The following is a 17,603-nucleotide window of genomic DNA, read 5'->3' on the forward strand; positions in this document are numbered from 1 at the left end:
TACCTTGAAAACAACCTGTAGTTATAAAACTTCTGAAAAAAGAAGTTAGAGCCGGAAGCCAGTCATCCCATGTGTTGCAAAACAACTTCTATCCTGCAAAACCGCATGTTACTTTGATGATAATACTTAAAACAATGCTTACTTATGAAGAGCAATGTACACAGAATTCAAGAATATTTTGGTTTCTAAGAAAACAGGACGGAGAAAGGAAGCGTATGGACTTCTATTTGTATGGGAGGGGCATAAAATTTATACCACTAAACATGAAAGAAAGAGCTGGTTCAGTTGCTCCGACACACTGGAAAACTAGAGTTGATTCCCAAGCATAGGTTCTGTTCCTTGGACCAGCTGTGGGACAGTAGCAATATACACAATCCACAGAAGGAACAAATTTTAAACACTGTATAACAGCAACACGGACTCAGGATTCAGGCATGTCAAGTTCAAGAAGGTGTTCTAGTTCACGGTCCTTGAAAAGGGCTATTGCTGCAACGGCTGAGCTACATAAGCCATAAAAACAAAAAGACAATAAACTGCCTGTAGACAAACAGTGTAAAACAAAAACAAGCAGAAAAATAAATTTATTCTTAAGGGAATGTTCCCCGTGAACCAATCTCAGGGAAATTACATTACACATGAGTGAATCAAATTCAAATGTAAACCTCATATCATGTTACTGAATGACATATACCGTAAACAAACATTACAAAATAAGAAAACAATCATGTACATAAATGGGTATGCATATGATAAAACATATTGCCATCTTTCCACTATGCACCAGCACATCACTGTTGTTTTTCGGTCCACATTTACTCATAGAAATAGTCTCCACAACATTTTCCTTTAATATAGCATGACCCTACCCACAGTTTTTTGTTCCCTTCCTTATTCTCCAGCCGCAATTTACTTTCTTCCTTATGCACTGCCTCATAGTCTTTGTATATGTCACCACCTTTCATGATGTTCAAGTTGTTTTCTCAAACACCTTTGCTCACACACCCCCCCTCTTGAATCTTGGTATGATCTCCTCCATTTTTGCAATCTGGTTCTTTCATAATCCTAGACCTTCATTAACATGCTTCCCAATTTCTTTTTTCTTTTATATTTATATCTATTGTCCTTAATGGATAAATATTTCATTTCAGTTTTAATTAGTTGCCATCCATAAGGTTTTCCTGTATATGGTATAATTTCGGTATGTATTTATGTCTCTTTATTTCCCTTCTGTTATTTTTTACACTGGTCACTTTTATGGGTTTTTTCGCACTGGTCTTCATACCTCCACATTTTTATGTTCAATATGTTCTATTTTTAGAACACACAGTTTCATATGGTTTTCATTGTGCACTCGTGTTTCCTTTTTACCCACTCACATTTTTGCCCAGCAAGTTTACTACATCTTCACACATGGTATGTGACGTTTTCACCACTATCATTCACAGGATTATTCGGTGACATAGTCTTGCTGTCACCATTCCTATTGAATCGTATATAATAAAACCCTAGTCACGCATGCGCACTCCTACTTGCGTGTTCCGTGTTCCCTGTTCTGTAGGTCCGTGGCTGCAGGAGTGCGCATGCGCGAGCCCCCAGCCCCTACCTACACTTGGACTGGCCGCCAGCGCTGGACTCCCTGCTCTCCACAGGATCGGTAAGTCAGTTCTCCCGACGTCTTGCCGCCCCCCCTTCCTGTGGTCCGGACTCCAAACCTGCCAACTCCAGCAGCCTGCAGCACTCTGCACACGCTGCTTCGGGGCCTTCCACTGCCCTGAATTACTCTGGCACGTCCCTGATGACATCATCAGAGACGCGACAGAGCAAATCAGGGCAGTAGAAGGCCCTGAAACAGCGTGCGTGTGTACAGTGCTGCAGACGCTGCTGGAGTCGGGAGGAAGGGAGACAGAAAAGAAGAAAGACACAAGGGCGGGGAGAGACAGAAAGACAGACAGACAAAGGGGGCCAGGGAGAGAGACAGAGAGAAAGAAAGATAGTGGGAGGGAGACAGAAATAAAGAAAGACAGACAGACATATATTCTAGCACCCGTTAATCTAACGGGCTAAAATTCTATTATACACATATTTATTCATATATATATTTAACTGTTCACCACAATCACTCACAGGATCATCCGGTCGCATAGGGCTCCTTTTACTAAGTGCACTAGCATTTTTAGCGCACGCAGGAAATTACCGCGCACTATGCTTCTAGAACTAATGCCAGCTCAATGCTGGTGTTAAGGTCTAGCGCGCAGGGTAATGTAGCTAATCCGCGCGTTAAAAGCCCTAACGCAGCTTAGTAAAAGGAGTCCATAGTCTTGCTGTCACCATTTTTATTGAATACATACATATTCATTCATTCATAATTAATTGCTCACACTAGGACCCCTGAGGAAGGAGTGTTTCTTCGAAACACGGACCGTGTCGGGTCCAGGTTCACCAACCCTTGTGGATACAAACTGTTTTATGATTATATTTATGATTTTACATATGCTTATTTATTAAAGACTTGGTGTCTTGTACACCATTTCTGCAGTTTTTTCTTTTGTTTCTCAATTCGACATATTGCTGCAGTTTTGTTGAATTTTTTTCCTTGTGTTTGTCTATGAATAAAATGTTCCGAAAGCTCACAATGAAGGCTGCTGCTTTAGGGCTGGACAGAGGGAAGGGGGTTCGCGGCTTAGGACTGCTGGCACTGCTTTGGGGCTGGAGGAAAGGTAGGAGGGGAAGTTCGTGGCTCAGGAAAACTGCTGCTGCGGGGACTAGAGGAAGGACAATTCTTTTTTGCTGTTTAGTGCTGATTGCTCGAATACTGGTTAATCAGGATTCTATTGTATTTTGGCTCTAAAAGTCTCTTACATCTCACCTTTTAACCATGCCAGGTATCATCTGGCTTTTTTTTCTACCTTTTCTGGATTACATCTTGTCTGGGCTTCTAAGATGATAGTTTTTTAAACAATGTCCATTCTTGATTTAAACTCCTAACTTTTTGCATCTGCTCCTTTAAAATTTATATTTAAATTATTTTTTTTTTTATAATATCAGTTGCCCTTTGGAAAGTTAAATGCTGACACAGTAGATTTCCTTAGTGTCTTCACTCAAATTACTTCTCATACCAAGTCCTACCTTTCACTGAAGACTAGATCTAAAATAGCTCCCCCCTCTTGATGGTTTTTAAATCAGCTGCTTCACAAAGCAATAATTTATTTCATCTAGGAACTTTATCTAACAAAACATTTCCTGCATGACATATCTCCATTGAAATCATTTACAGTCAAACCTTGGTTTGCGAGTAACCCGTTTTGCGACTGTTTGCAAGATGAGCAAAACATTCTCGCAAAACGTGTCTCGCAAACTGAGTGTTGACTCAATTTGCGAGTACCCACCCCGAGAACCGGCATTGCTCCCCCCCACTCGCAAAGCCCCCCCCACTTGAACCGGCACCCCACGCCCGACCAACTTGAATTCACTCTCCCATCTGGCACCGGCACGAGAACCGGCATCACTCTCCCCACTCGCAAAGACCCCCCCCCGCCTGACCAACTTTAACTCACAACCCCGTCTAGCAATGGCACGCAGCCCACAGGACGTGCTGGTGCCGCTTGAAGATTTTCTTCCTGCCTCTGCCGGCTTTGAGCATGCATCTGCGTATACTCAAGCCCTTCTAATTCTCCCTCTCGCCTTGCCTCACCGCGCGCACAGGATTTCTCCAAGAGATGGAAAGAGCAGAGTTTCAGCATGTGTACGGGGGTGTGTGTGCACGCGCGCCCAGCTGCTAAAGAGAGTTGTACCCTCTCCTATACAAGGAAAAAAAAACTTTGCCATTTCCTCTCCTTACTACTATAGCTCCTGTAGATGGAAATACCGTATTTTTCACTCCATAAGATGCATCTGACCATAAGACGCACCCTATATTTAGAGGAGGAAAACAAGAAACATTCTGAACCAAATTCTCTCTGCCAGGCTCTGCACCCAACTCCACACTCCTTGCCAGGCTCAGCACCCTTTCCCCCTTCCCTGCCAGGCTCTGTACCCTGTCCATCCCTTTGGTGGTCTAATGGTAGGCCGGGACAGGGCACGCAGGTCTAGTGGTGGGTGGGTCAAGTGGCAGGCATGCAGGTACGCCTAGTGGCAGGCAGGCCCCATACCCCCAGTACCTTAAATCATCTCCCCATGTACCCCCAGTACCTTTTTTAATCATACCCCCTTGCAGCTTTTTAATCATAGCCCCCCTTGTACCTTTTTAATCATTTGCCCCTTTTGTACCTTTATCATACCCCCCCTTTGTACCTTTAAAAAAACAACAAACCACTATACCTTTTAAATTTCTTCCCTCCTTCCCTGTCTCTGCATTATTTTCTGGCAGCAGGCGCGCGAGTCAGGAGCCTGGAGGTCAGGCATGAGCTTTCCGCATTCCTGCCTGGCCCCGCGCCACTTTCTGAATGGCTGCCAGCATTTCTTGTGAGAACTGCCGCCAGCCATTCAGAAAGCAGTGCAGGCCCAAGCGGGTGTGTGTAAAGCTTGGGCCTGAACGCTGTGCTCCTGACTCATTTGCCTGCTGCCGGAAAATAATGCAGAGCCATGGAGGGAGGGATATACACTAGACCACCAGGCTTGAAAAAGTACGGCGGTGAAGACAGTAGTGGCAGCGGGGGGGGGGGGGGGGCGGGAGGAGGGGGTTGTTTAAAAAGGTGTGCGGCTAAAAGGTGGTGCGGCTGCAGCGAGGGTTGCAATTGTATGGGGGGGTGTTGCAGCCATGTGGGGGATTCAAATATTTCACCTTCGCTTCATAAGATGCACCGAGATTTCTACCCATTTTGGGTGGAAAAAAGTGAGTCTTATGGAGCGAAAAATACGGTATTTGCCGCCGTGCCCTTCCTCTTCTTGCAGGTAAAGCTTTCCCTTCCCTTTCCTATAAGGAGAGCTGGTGTGGATGCATTCACTTTGGCTTCTCCTCTTCTAGGTATGAATTAAGTTGCACTGCCCTCTGCTACACGCTCTCTTATCCTTTCATTCCCTGCAGCTTTAAAGGCATTCACGGAGCAGCGCCGTACCACCAGAGAGGGGAAGGGGGTTGGGTATTCGCTCCTTAAGAAGCACCCTTCTTTCCACCCACTTTTTGGGGGAAGAAAAAGTGCATCTTATAGCGTGAAAAATACGGTGACTATTTTTTAAAATGAACTATCGATATCTGCGATTTATTGTGGTCTTTGACCTACGGGCCGCCGCAGGAGCGGACTGCTGGGCACAATGGACCATTGGTCTGACCCAGCAATGGCAATTCTTATGTTCTTATGAAATAAAAGAAATGTAACATATTTCACCAATAGCTAAACATGTACATTTTGGTGTAGTCATCTACCAATGGCGTCCCAAACACTCAAGCATTCAACGTCTTCTTGAGATTATCATGATAAAGCTTGTGATGCTGTTCAACTCCTTGCAACAAGGCCTCATGCTGCACTGGGTCTGTGGTGATGCCAGCAGCAAAGTCAGTTATCATTTTAACATCTCACTTGGCTGTGTTGTTAACCACCTTCACTGTATTGACAAACTGTTCATGAGTTTAGCTATTAGTGAAGTATGTTAAATTTCCATCATTTTCCACAAGTGCAGATACTGAAGGTTCATTTAATAAAATAATGCTAGATTTTTTGCATAAAATGTCTTTTTATCAATGTACAAAAATGTGCACAAATTATCGTATCAATAAACAAAACTTAAACTAGCCACCAGAATGATAAGCTTTAAACGAGGTGTTGAAGCCACACGATTTTAACGTATGGTAGCTGTCCTCATAGGAACCTTTATAATATGCGATTTTTCATTCAATATATTCCGGCTCATTCAATATATTCATTCACTTCCGGCTCACTAACTATGGATTTAGCATTTCGCTAAGACAATATACTGTTCTGCGTTCTCCTTCCCCGACCCTGATGAAATAATGAAACGCGTCGGTGGGGATTGAGCCAGACCCAGTTTATTAAGAAAAAGCTAAGTAACAGCTACACTTGCTACTATTATATTATAATATTAAGCACAAGCACTTTATAACTTTATAACTTGAAAAAAAGAAAATAATATATTGAATGAAAAATCGCATATTATAAAGGTTCCTATGAGGACAGCTACCATACGTTAAAATCGTGTGGCATTCTGAGGAACTCATGCGGTACTGCTTCAACACCTCGTTTAAAGCTTATCATTCTGGTGGCTAGTTTAAGTTTTTTTTTATCAATGTATCATTGATGAGTGTGAAATCATAAAAGTTATAGCTATAATACAAAAAAAATTTGCTCCATTAAGCAAAAATAATATCAAATTAAAAAAAACAAAAACGGAGCTTTATATAATCAGTGGGTTTTTTTCCACTGCAATATGGTTCATTCCTTTTGGCTCCGTATTTGGGATACCATAAAATCTATTACTAAATGTTCAGAAGTGATCTCCATGGACATTATAATTCTTCGTTCTCAACACCCATGTTTTGCACAATCAAACTGCCCGCCTAAACTCATTGACACCATGTTTGTGACAGCTCTAATGCATATTCTGAAAAACTGGAAATCATCTTCATTACTAGATTACACCTTCTGGTGGAACTCTTTAAGTATGTACCACAAATTTGAATCTTATGCATATGAAAAGAGATTGTTTTCTCGATCCTCTACAAACTTGACACGAAACAAATCACCTTGGTCATTCTTAGATTTATATGTTCGTTCTGCTCTATAGACACTTCTGCCTCTCTCTCTCTCTCTCTATCTCTCTCTATTTCTCTTTCTCTCTCTCTTCCTTTATCTTTCTCTCTCTTTCTCTTATCCCTCCTGTTTCTCTGTCTTTTTCTATTCCTTTTCTAAGCAGTTCCAGATACTCTGGATCCTTTTCATTAATCTAGTTTTATTCAAACGATTGTAGATACAAACATTTGATACATGATTTTTATTATGATTCTATGTGTTTGAGCTGCTTTCTGTTTATAATTCTTATAATATTCAATAAAATTATTGAACTAAAAAAAAAATATAATCAGTGGTTTTCAGTGTCCCCATGAAGGACTTTAAAAAATGTTTTCAAATTATTTTTTGATCAAACAAAATCAAATTCATAGGAAAAACTTCAAATTCGCATAGTTTTTCCAAGTTTAGGTTTTTCTTGTGACCCTGGGCAAATCACTTAATCCCCCATTGCCCCAGGTACATTAGATAGAATGTAAGCCTAACAGGACAGACAGGGAAAATGCTTGAGTACCTGAATGTAAACCACTTAGATCATAAGTAGTATATAAACACCTAAATAAATACATAAAACCCTAATGCATAGTGATTGAATCTTCAATTTAAATGGTTATTCTATATCCTTTCCCTCGTGGGGGGAGTTATGGCAGGGGATAGAGCATGTGTGCATAATGAATGTCATGGAGAGCAGGATGGAAGGAGATCAACAGTGCTATTTGTGACTGCCTTCTGGTTCCCATGCAGAATTCTGTGAGACAACTGCAGAATTCTGCACAGGAGAATTCAGTGCAAATTCTGAAATGCATAGTAGCACAGATTTCCCACAAGAGTATACTAAATAAAGCCAATGGCGAATATTTGTCCAAATTTAGTAGAATATTTGTGTTCTAAGACATGAAAACAATACCATTATTACATCCTTATTATACACATCAGTGCTTTAATTACCTGGATTTGGCTCTGCTTGCTGGGTTTCATTTTCTAATTCTTTGTGAAAGAAGATCTCTTTGATTGCAATAAGGTTAGTTTTGCATGTTTCCAGCTCTTCCTCAGTAAGTGTAATTAAAAATGACTGAACCTGACAAAGAAAATTGCATCTTAACAATAATCTTAACATTTTGGGGGGAAGTTCTACTACCTCCATGAAATGTCAAAACAATACCAAATATCAAATCACGAAAGACGCAAAAAGTTACTTATCTCCACAGATTTTTTTTTTTACATAATCTTATTAATGTGCAAGACTTCACATGCAAGATAGCAGATACTTAGCAGAAGGTTAAAAGACAAACTACACAGGAGAATACTTTCTACCCTTTCAGCTCTCAGAAGGAAGAAAATCTAAGTAATGACATTGGAAATTGTAGTGTATTCAAATATATAATAACTTAAGCTGGGTTTTACTAAGCTGCATTAGAGATAACTGCTCTGACCTTCATAGAATTCTATTGTAATAATGGCTTATGGACTTCTCTTTTAGGAAATTAGTCAAACTTTTTAAACCCTGCAAAGCTAACTGCTAACATTCTCTGGCAACAAATTCCATTGTTTAATTACATGTTGAGTGAAGAACATACTTTCTCCGGTTTGTTTTAAATTTATTCTTAGTAGATTCATTGCATGCCCCCTAAGCTTTATGAGGGTGCATATTACTGCTATAGCATGAAAGTACATGGAGGCCCTGCACAGAGGTGGGGCATTGCCAGGATATAAGCACATCTTATAGATGAATTTATGCAGACTCTTTGCCACATTTAAGCATCTGCAGTTACACCAGGTTTATGCCTGGAGTAACACCAAAATGTAGGGCATACTGATTCCACGCTATGCTAGTATTCTATAATGGCACCTGGTTGCCAGGTGTCATTACAGAATACATTCCTATTGCACATTATCAGGGCATCTAACTGGAAATGCCTTCTTATGAAAGTAACAACTTAACACGTTAATTAATGCACATTAACTCAATTTAGCATGCACATCCCCATTGGGAGTATGTGTGCAAGCATACATGCACTTATCTGGGTTTTGTGGGTATCTATTAGCTCTGATTGTCTTTATAATCAGGAGAGTAGAAAAAAGGGTGGGATATATTGAAAGGAGCAATTCCCTAACTGGTTTGTTTCAGTATATCAAAATAGCCCTCCTGCAGAAACGAGTTGTTTATCCCCAAGAAATGCATTATTTCTTGGAACCTCCAAAGAACAACTACTTGCCATTAACAAGTGTTATTACCAATACCTCTGCCCGCCCCCAGCCTAGGATACTACTACAATATATTATTATATTCACATGGCAACCAGAAGCCAAGTATCAGGTAATAACCAGCAAAAATGGAGCCACTATGTTCAAAGGTATATCTTGATAGATGTCGTCTGTTTAATATTAAACCCCTTTTCCCATGAGAGAGAGCATCGCCCACCCAGCATGGTTCCAATATAAGATTGGAAAGCCTCCATCTAGTAGTATCACTATTTCCCACATTCCTCTGTTCAAGCAAACACAGTTCAAACATGAAAGTTTGCCCTTGTGAAAATAGGACATGTCTTGTTAAGCCCCAGTCCTAGCAAAGAAAGTTATTCTTTATGTTCTGGAGATCAATGGCAACTCTGTGTCCCTATGGCACAGGGATCTCAAAGTCCCTCATTGAGGGCCACAATCCAGTCGAGTTTTCAGGATTTCTCCAATGAATATGCATGAGATCTATGTACATGCACTGCTTTCAATGCATATTCATTGGGGAAATCCTGAAAACCCGACTGGATTGCGGCCCTCAAGGAGAGACTTTGAGATCCCTGCTTTAGGGGGAGTGTTATAGGTAGTCTTTGGGCAGGTTTTGGGGTGATTTATATGTGAACATCTTGCAGGGATAATGAAATCTTTTGCAAGACATCCTCAGTGTTCTCCCCAGGGCCGTTTAGCCGGGTGTTCCATCTGGCTAATTTAGATGACCGCCTGGCAAATCCTGTTGCTGCCGCCGATGCTCCTTCCCGGGCTGACTTGCCACCGAAAATTTTGTTTGATGCCTGCCTTTTTTTTTTTTTTTTGCCAGCATGCTTTTACTTGCTTCGGGCCTTCCTCGCTGCTGGGTCCTGCCTACTTTCTATTTTTGCGAAGGCAGGACCCAGCAGCAAAGAAGGCCCGAAGCAAGTAAAAGCAGCAAGTTGTAAGCTTCCCTCCGAGGCTCTAATGTGTGCGTGCCAGCTTCCCTTCTCTTCTCTCCCCCCACGGGATGTAACTTCCGGTTTCGGAGGGAAGAGAAGGGAAGCCAACATGCACACATTAGAGCCACGGAGAGAAGCTTACAACTTGCTGCTTTTACTTGCTTCAGACCTTCCTTGCTGCGGGGTCCTGACTTTGTGGAAACAGAAAGTAGGCAGGACCCGGCAACTAGGAAGGCCTGAAGCAAGTAAAAGCAGCAAGTTGTAAGCTTCCCTCCGTCGCTGACCTATGAAAGATAGGTCAGCGATGGAGGGAAGCTTACAACTTGCCTAGCGACTCTGCCGATGGGTGTGTGAGCTGGAAGGGATGGGAAGAGAAATGCTGCTGCTGCACCGAATTGGGGGAAGGGGAAGATGAATGTTGCTGCTGCTGCACCCAATTGGGGAGGGGAAAAGAAGTGCTGCAGCAGCAGCACCCAATTGGGGAGAGAGAGGGGAGAAGGAAGACCAGGGAAGTGAGAGGAGAGGCAAGAGATGCTAAGACCATGGGAGGGAGGGAAAGGAAAGGAGCTACCAGACCATGGAGGGGGGAGTTATGTCAGCACATATGGGGGGAGGAGGAGGAGGGAGATGCCAGGGCATGGGGGAGAGAAGGGAAGGAGATAGAGACGCTAGACCACGGGATGGAGTGGGAAGGAAGGAAGGAAAGGAGAAGAGAGAGATGCCAGAGCATAGGGGAGGGGGTGAAGCTGAAATGAATCATGTACAAAGGAGAGAAAGGGCACAGGATATACACTTTATTGAAGGGACATAGAAAGAGGGAAAATGCCATATGGAACAGAGAGAGGATGGACACAGGATGGAATGGGCAGAGAGGGTGGACAGTGGATGCAAGGGGCAGAGATAGGATGGACAGTAGATGGAAGGGGTAGAGAGAAAGAGGGCAGAGGCTGGGTGGAAGGGGCAAAGAGAAGACAGATGTTGCATGGAAGGGAGCGAGGACAAACGCTGAATAGAAAGAAGAGAGCGAAGAGAAGATGATTAAAGCAGAAACGACAAACGGTAGAAAAAAATTTTTTTGTTGCTTTACCTAGAATCAAGTAGTATTGTAACTGTATTGATTAAAGTTTATAAATAGGAAATGGAAATAAGGCAGTTTTTTTGGACTAAACCCCTTTTCTCAGGTCAGGACAGGATACCATAACAGCAGGGGTGCCCAAAAGGTCGATCGTGATCGACCAGTGGATCGCAAAGGCAATGCGAGTCGATTGTGTTGCCTTTGCAATCTTTTTCTTCCTGCCTCCCCGAGCAAGGCCAGACGCGTACAAGTGCCGGACTCACAAGACTTCACCTCCGACATCAATTCTGATGTTGGAAAGGAAGTTCTGGGCCAGCCAATCACTGCCTGGCTGGCCTGGAACTTCCTCTCCGACATTAGAATTGACGTCAGAGGTAAAGTCTTGTGAGTCCGGTGCTTGTACGTGCCTGGCCTGGCTCGGGGAAGCAGCAGGGAGAAATCGGCGTGGTGGCTTTGGGGGTAGGGAAAGAATCGGGGAAGTGGAGAAATTGGCGTGATGGCTTGGGGGGGCAGGGGGAGCGAGAAAGAAAGGCAGGGGGAGAGAGAGAAAGAAAGGCAGAAATAAAGAGGGGGGCAGGGGGAGAGAGAAAGACAGGCAGGCAGGGGGTGAGAGAAAGAAAGAGAGACAGAAAGAAAAGGGGAGGGGTAGAAATAGATAAATATTGGATTTACAGTCAGAAGAAGGAAGTACAACCAGAGACTCATGAAATCACCAGACAAAAAGGTAGGAAAAATGATTTTATTTTCAATTTAGTGATTAAAATGTCTCCGTTTTGAGAATTTATATCTGCTGTCTATATTTTGCACTATGGCCCTCTTTTACTAAACCACGATAGCATTTTTTAGCGCAGGGAGCCTATGAGTATCGAGAGCAGCGCAAGGCATTCAGCGCATCTATTGAGGATTAGTAAAAAGGGAGGGGGTATATTTGTCTATTTTTGTATAGTTGTTCCTGAGGTGACATTGCATAAAGTCATCTGCATTGACCTCTTTGAAAACCCACGGAATATAAATGATAATTAACATTTTCTCTGCGGACAGTGTGCTTTGTGTTTTTTTTAATTTTATTGTTGGTAGATCCTTTTTACTTGGTCATTTTAAAAGTAGCTCGCAAGCCCAAAAAGTGTGGGCACCCCTGCTGTAGAGCCATTTCTTGTATGACTGGATGAGCTATATTTATCTTTTTTTTTAGTTGTTTAAATTCATGCAGAAATAAATGGCTAGAATGAACCTAATGATTTCATTAACGCCTTTCCATTTTTTAAACCTCTATACCATTTGAAAGAGGGCAAATATCTAATTATTCCCTTCTAGAATTGGATACTTCTTAAATTTAGTAAAAATATTCTGGCACAAGTGTCAAACCTTAAAAAAGGAAGTCATATTGAGCATTGGAAAATAATAATAATTAACTAATAAAAATAGTACACATTTAGAGCTCCTTTTACTAAGTTGCGATCTAGTGATTTTAGCATGTGCTTAGCACGCGCAGAATTGCCACGCGTGCTAGATGCTAACAACAGCATTGAGCTGGCATTAGTTTTCCCGCGTAGCGTGGGGGTTTGCGTGCACTAAAAAGGCTAGCGCATCTTAGTAAAAGAGGGGGTTAATTTTCCCCACCACCAAATTTCCCCATCCCGCCCCACCCGGCTACTTTTTCATGCCACCCTGCTGGAAAAAATTTCTGGGGAGAACACTGATCCTGGACGAATTTGGACGTTTTAGGTTAGACCTTTTTAGAAGTGTCTAAGTGCCAAAAAGCATACCCAAACTGACCAGATCACCATTGGAGGGATTACGTAATGACCCCCCACACTCCCCCAGTAGTCACAGAGCCCCCTCTCACCCCCACAAAGATCTGAATTAAACAATACATACCTGTCTCTAGAATAGTAGCATCTGGTATAGGGAAGCCAAGTAGAACTCCATGCAGATGTCTTAAGTAGCCAGATGGGTGGGCTAGTGAATCACAGAGAGAGTGACTCAAGCCCATAAGCCACTTTAACCACTACATTTATAGTGAAAACAATGAGCCCTCCAAAATCCTACTATACTGCCAGATAAGTGCCACCTGTAGCTACAACGGCTATTAGGGTGGTAGTCAGGTGGGTATAGTGGGTTTTGGAGGGCTCAGCATAACTTATAAGGGGGTTATAGCGAGATGTATATCTGGCACCCTTTATGTGAATTCACAGCAGTGCCCTCTAAGGTGCCCCACTGCTTTGTTGGTATGTCTATGTGGCTAGTCAGTTAGAATAGTGGCTCCTACCACATCTAAATGGTACTGATTTGGACATTTCTAACTTGAACATTTTTGTGGTTGAAAATGGTGAATAAAGTTCTATGTTCTGGCAGCCAAGATGTTTAAGTGTCCCAATTAAAAAAAAAAAAAAGGTGGATGGCCAGTGGTTCCTGTTTTGAAAATGGATGCATTTCTACCTCAGATTTTGGTCATCTTGCAGGAAATATCCAAATTCGGACTTAGACGTCCTTTGAAAATGGCCCTCATTATGATATAACACTGTTAAAAGATACTCAGAATATATACAGAATATTCCCCCTTCCCAAAAGTTCCACTATGTTCCCTGTCATATGCTATTGCTAGCAGTAATTAGGTACCCTGAGAAAACATCTTTGCATCTCTTTGTAACTGAGTGCTCAGTTACAAAGAGAAATGCCATGGTTAGGGTAATAGAAATCTGATGTGGTAATTTTGAGAAGAAAACTTTTACACTCCACCCTTTTAATTGTTGCTGTTTTCAGATGAGAGAAAGAGATGTCTATTTGTATTACAAAAGAATTTGAAGCTTAATGGATTGCCATGCTACACTGGGCTATTATGCAGATGATCAAGCATAACCTTACTGTCTAAAAGCTGATGGGGTACTGCCACCTGCTAGATGCTTTAAAGAAAGCACTTACTGTGTTCTAGTAGAATGCTTGAAGAATGTGCATATGGAGTCAAAAACTCTCAATTTTCCCTTCATTCCCAGCAAAGACTGGGGAATGGAGAGTGTCTCCCCTCTGACACTAGGTTTCTCCTTCTGAGGTTTGCCATAATTTCTTTACAGTCTGATTTACTAAGGATGTTATCCCATTTTGATGTGCTAATTTTATAACAGGGCACCTAAACTGTACATCCAAGGGTATTGAACGAACATGGGGAAGTTTTGGTGGCTTCACTCTCTCTGAATTTTCAATGCGTCTTTAGATTTAGAATTTGTCCCGGAGGACCGGAGAAGAGCAGATGTGATCCTTTTCCCAAAAAGCAGAAATAAAGAGGAGCTTGAGGACTACAGGCTGATTAGTCTGACTTCCTCCTGCGAGTTGAATCTAGAAGAGTGGGTAATAAAAAACAATGCTTTTAGATTCAATTTGCAGGAGGGGGTTTACTTTCATTGTTCCAAGCAAGATTGAAGCTTTGCAATTTAACTCTGCTATGCCGAAACATGGGTCATGTCGGGTTTATCCAAGATACTGTGATATTGTTGAGGTCCTTCTTTTATATAGTGACATTGCTGTTATTGTTGCAATAAACTCTGGATTTACATCACTGGAAGTTCTTTCCTTCTCTATTGTTTTGACTAATTTGTTCTTTTTGTAGGGATATTTTCTGTATAATTCATAAAGGCAACCTATATGCCTGTGTAAAAAGACCATCAGTCACGCACAAGAGAAAGGTAATTCCCTGTACACGAGTACTAAGTTGCAAATGACTAATGGGGGCTGCCACTTGTATGGCATTTTCTTGGAAGAATATTAGCAATGTGATCTGCCTTTACCAGCTATCTTTACTCCCCTCACCCCCATGCATACATGAGTATTTTATAAAATGTGTGTACATCATAACCCTGCTCTAGTTCCACCCAAACCACACCTCTAGAAATACTATATGGATCATGTAAAAGTAGGTAGCTACTGTTTATGATCATACGTATTATTATCTACACACATTTTAAGAGCCTAATTCTACATGTATAACATGCTAAGAAAATAAGTCTTGCAATACTGGGACAGACCGAAGGTCCATCAAGCCCAGTATCCTGTTTCTAACAGTGACCCATCTAGGTCTTAAGTACCTGGCAAGATCCCAAAAGAGAGAGAGAAAAAAAAAGATTTTATGCTGCTTATCCTACAAAAGAGTAATGGGATTTTTCCAAGTTCATCTTAATAATGGTTTATGGACTTTTCTTTGAAGAAATTATCTGAAATTTTTTTTAAACTTGCTAAGCTAATTGCTTTTACCACATTCTCTGGCAATAAATTTCAGATTTTAATGCTTATGTAAAAATAGCTTTACAAAATGTAAACATGTCTAAAAACCCGCCCAAGTTGCACTTGGATGACCTAAAAGACAGGTTGTCCAAGTGTCGATAATCAAACCAACTTTCTGGACGTGTCATGGGACTTTTTATGCCTCCGAATGCCACTGTGTGCCTAGAGCTGAAAGGGGCGTATCTGGAGGAGTGGTTAGGACAGTATGTGGGCCGACCTAGACTCAGTCATCCTACAGGGATAATTGAATGTTTTACTAGACATCCTGGACAAAACTTAAACCTTGGGAGTTAGATAATATAAAAACAGGTATAAGGTATCCAAAGTGACCAGATAACTACTGCATAGAAAAAGTAAAGATCCCCCCATACTCCCCTCCTCACACACCCACAACGTACACATACCTGTCTCCAGAATATCAGCACCTAGTTTAAGAAAGTCCAGTAGAGCTTAAATAGCCTGGGGGTGGGCTAGTGAACCATAGAGAGGAGGACCAGGCCTATAATATAATATAATCTTCTATTTGTGAGCTGCACAAACCTATACAAGCTCTAGGTGACTGAAGAGTAAACAGGGAGGGAAGGGGGAGAAGGAGGAAGGGAACATAAAGGAGGAAAGGAGAAAAGGCAGATATTAATTAATTGTTAAAGAGGTAAGTTTTCAGTTTTTTTTCAGAAGAACGAGTAGTTGGCCTCCTTTCTGATAGTTTCTGGGAGATCATCCCAGATAGGTTAGCATGGAGTTGAAAATTTGCTTGTATTGAAGGTTCCTTATGGGTAGTAGGTTTAGTTGAATTCTGTTAAGGATTCTTATGGATGTGGACCAGGTTGCTGAGAATATCTGTATAAGGGGAGCAGCTGAGTTTCCATGCAATATGTTGTGTTGGATACATGATATTTTGAAGTTTATCCGGGATGATATTGGAAGCGAGTGTAGTTGTTTGAGGAAGGTTGTTATGCCATGGCTTGCCAGGGCATGGCAGTTATGTGGCCACTTTGGCTAATAGGTGTGAATCTTCATGCTTTTTAGGTCTGCTTGCTTTTTAGCTGCAATCCTTGTCTTACAACTGTGCCAGACATTTAGGCAGCCTTACAACTTACTTTTGTGAGAGCAAGTTGTTTATCAACTTGTATCATATCTCTTATACTGTTTAATGCCTTACCAGGAAGGGCCAAGGAAGGTTTCTCATGGTACTGCAATTAGGAAGGGCCTGAGCACTTTCCATCTGTGAAAGTTAGGAGATAAGGGAGACACCTGTTGTTACTGCAGAAAAGCAGTGTCTGTGAGAAATTCAGCACTTTCTGTGCTATAAAAGACTGAGAGTCACAGACTAGACTTTGAATCTTGCTGCAGCCTTGGGAGCCATGTGCTGTACCGACCTATTGATCGCTCAGATTTCCGATCAGTATCAGGACGGAACGTGGCAGACATGGTGAAGTATTCTATTTGGTGTATATAGATGTTCTCTGCTTATATCTTGTATATTATCTGATGTCTATCTGCATTATTTGGTATTATCTGATGTTTATGCAATAAAGAATCATATTACTCTGAAGCTTTGTTGGAGGTGACTTTTACATACCCTTGTTAGATAAATACGTGGCAGAACAAAGGTCAAGATCAAATCATATTTCTTTAGGTTGAAAATCAGTCTTACTGCTGTGTTCTGGATGAGTTGAAGTTTGTGGATTAGTGTGGTGTTGATGCCCAAGTAGACGGAATTGCAATAGTCCGGTTGAGGCAGGACCATCATCTGGACGATCAGTGCAAAGTGGTGTGGATGAAAGTATGGCCTAGTGAATCGTAGTTGTCTCATTGTGTAGATGGTATTTTTTTTAAAGATTTGTGGTTCCATTGTGAGGGTGTCATCCATTATACAGCCGAGGACTTTAGTGGATTTTTTCATTGTGAGGGTGGTGCCACATTGAAGGATGACATTTGTCACGATGTTTTGTTGCTTTGTTTGAAAGCATATGGCTTTGGTTTTGGTGGCATTAAATTTTAGTTTGTTGATGGTTAACATAAAAACATAAGAATTGCCACTGCTGGGTCAGACCAGTGGTCCATTGTGCCCAGCAGTCCACTCATGCGGCAGCCCTCTGATCAAAGATCAGTGCCCTAACTGAGACTAGCCCTACCTGAGCACGTTCCGGTTCAGCAAGAACTTGTCTAACTTTGTCTTGAATCCCTGGAGGGTGTTTCCCCTATGACAGACTCCGAAAGAGCGTTCCAGTTTTCTACCACTCTCTGGGTGAAGAAGAACTTCCTTATGCTCGTACGGAATCTATCACCTTTCAATTTTAAGAGTGCCCTCTCGTTCTCCCTACCTTGGAGAGTGTGAACAACCTG

At 41.8% G+C, this 17,603-nt stretch overlaps 1 protein-coding gene across 3 annotated transcripts in view; it reads right to left on the bottom strand.

The window, feature by feature from the left end:
* FAM114A1 (family with sequence similarity 114 member A1) overlaps positions 1 to 17,603 on the bottom strand; it is a 131,355-nt gene that overhangs the window by 54,619 nt on the left and 59,133 nt on the right. For all 3 annotated transcript variants that reach the window (XM_033947434.1, XM_033947444.1, XM_033947455.1), the window contains exon 8: positions 7,689 to 7,818. In XM_033947434.1, the coding sequence (XP_033803325.1) occupies positions 7,689 to 7,818 (130 nt within the window). The remainder of the gene's footprint in view (positions 1 to 7,688; positions 7,819 to 17,603) is intronic.

This window comes from Geotrypetes seraphini, chromosome 1 (genome assembly GCF_902459505.1).
Source record: "Geotrypetes seraphini chromosome 1, aGeoSer1.1, whole genome shotgun sequence".
Taxonomy (NCBI): Eukaryota; Metazoa; Chordata; class Amphibia; order Gymnophiona; family Dermophiidae; genus Geotrypetes; species Geotrypetes seraphini.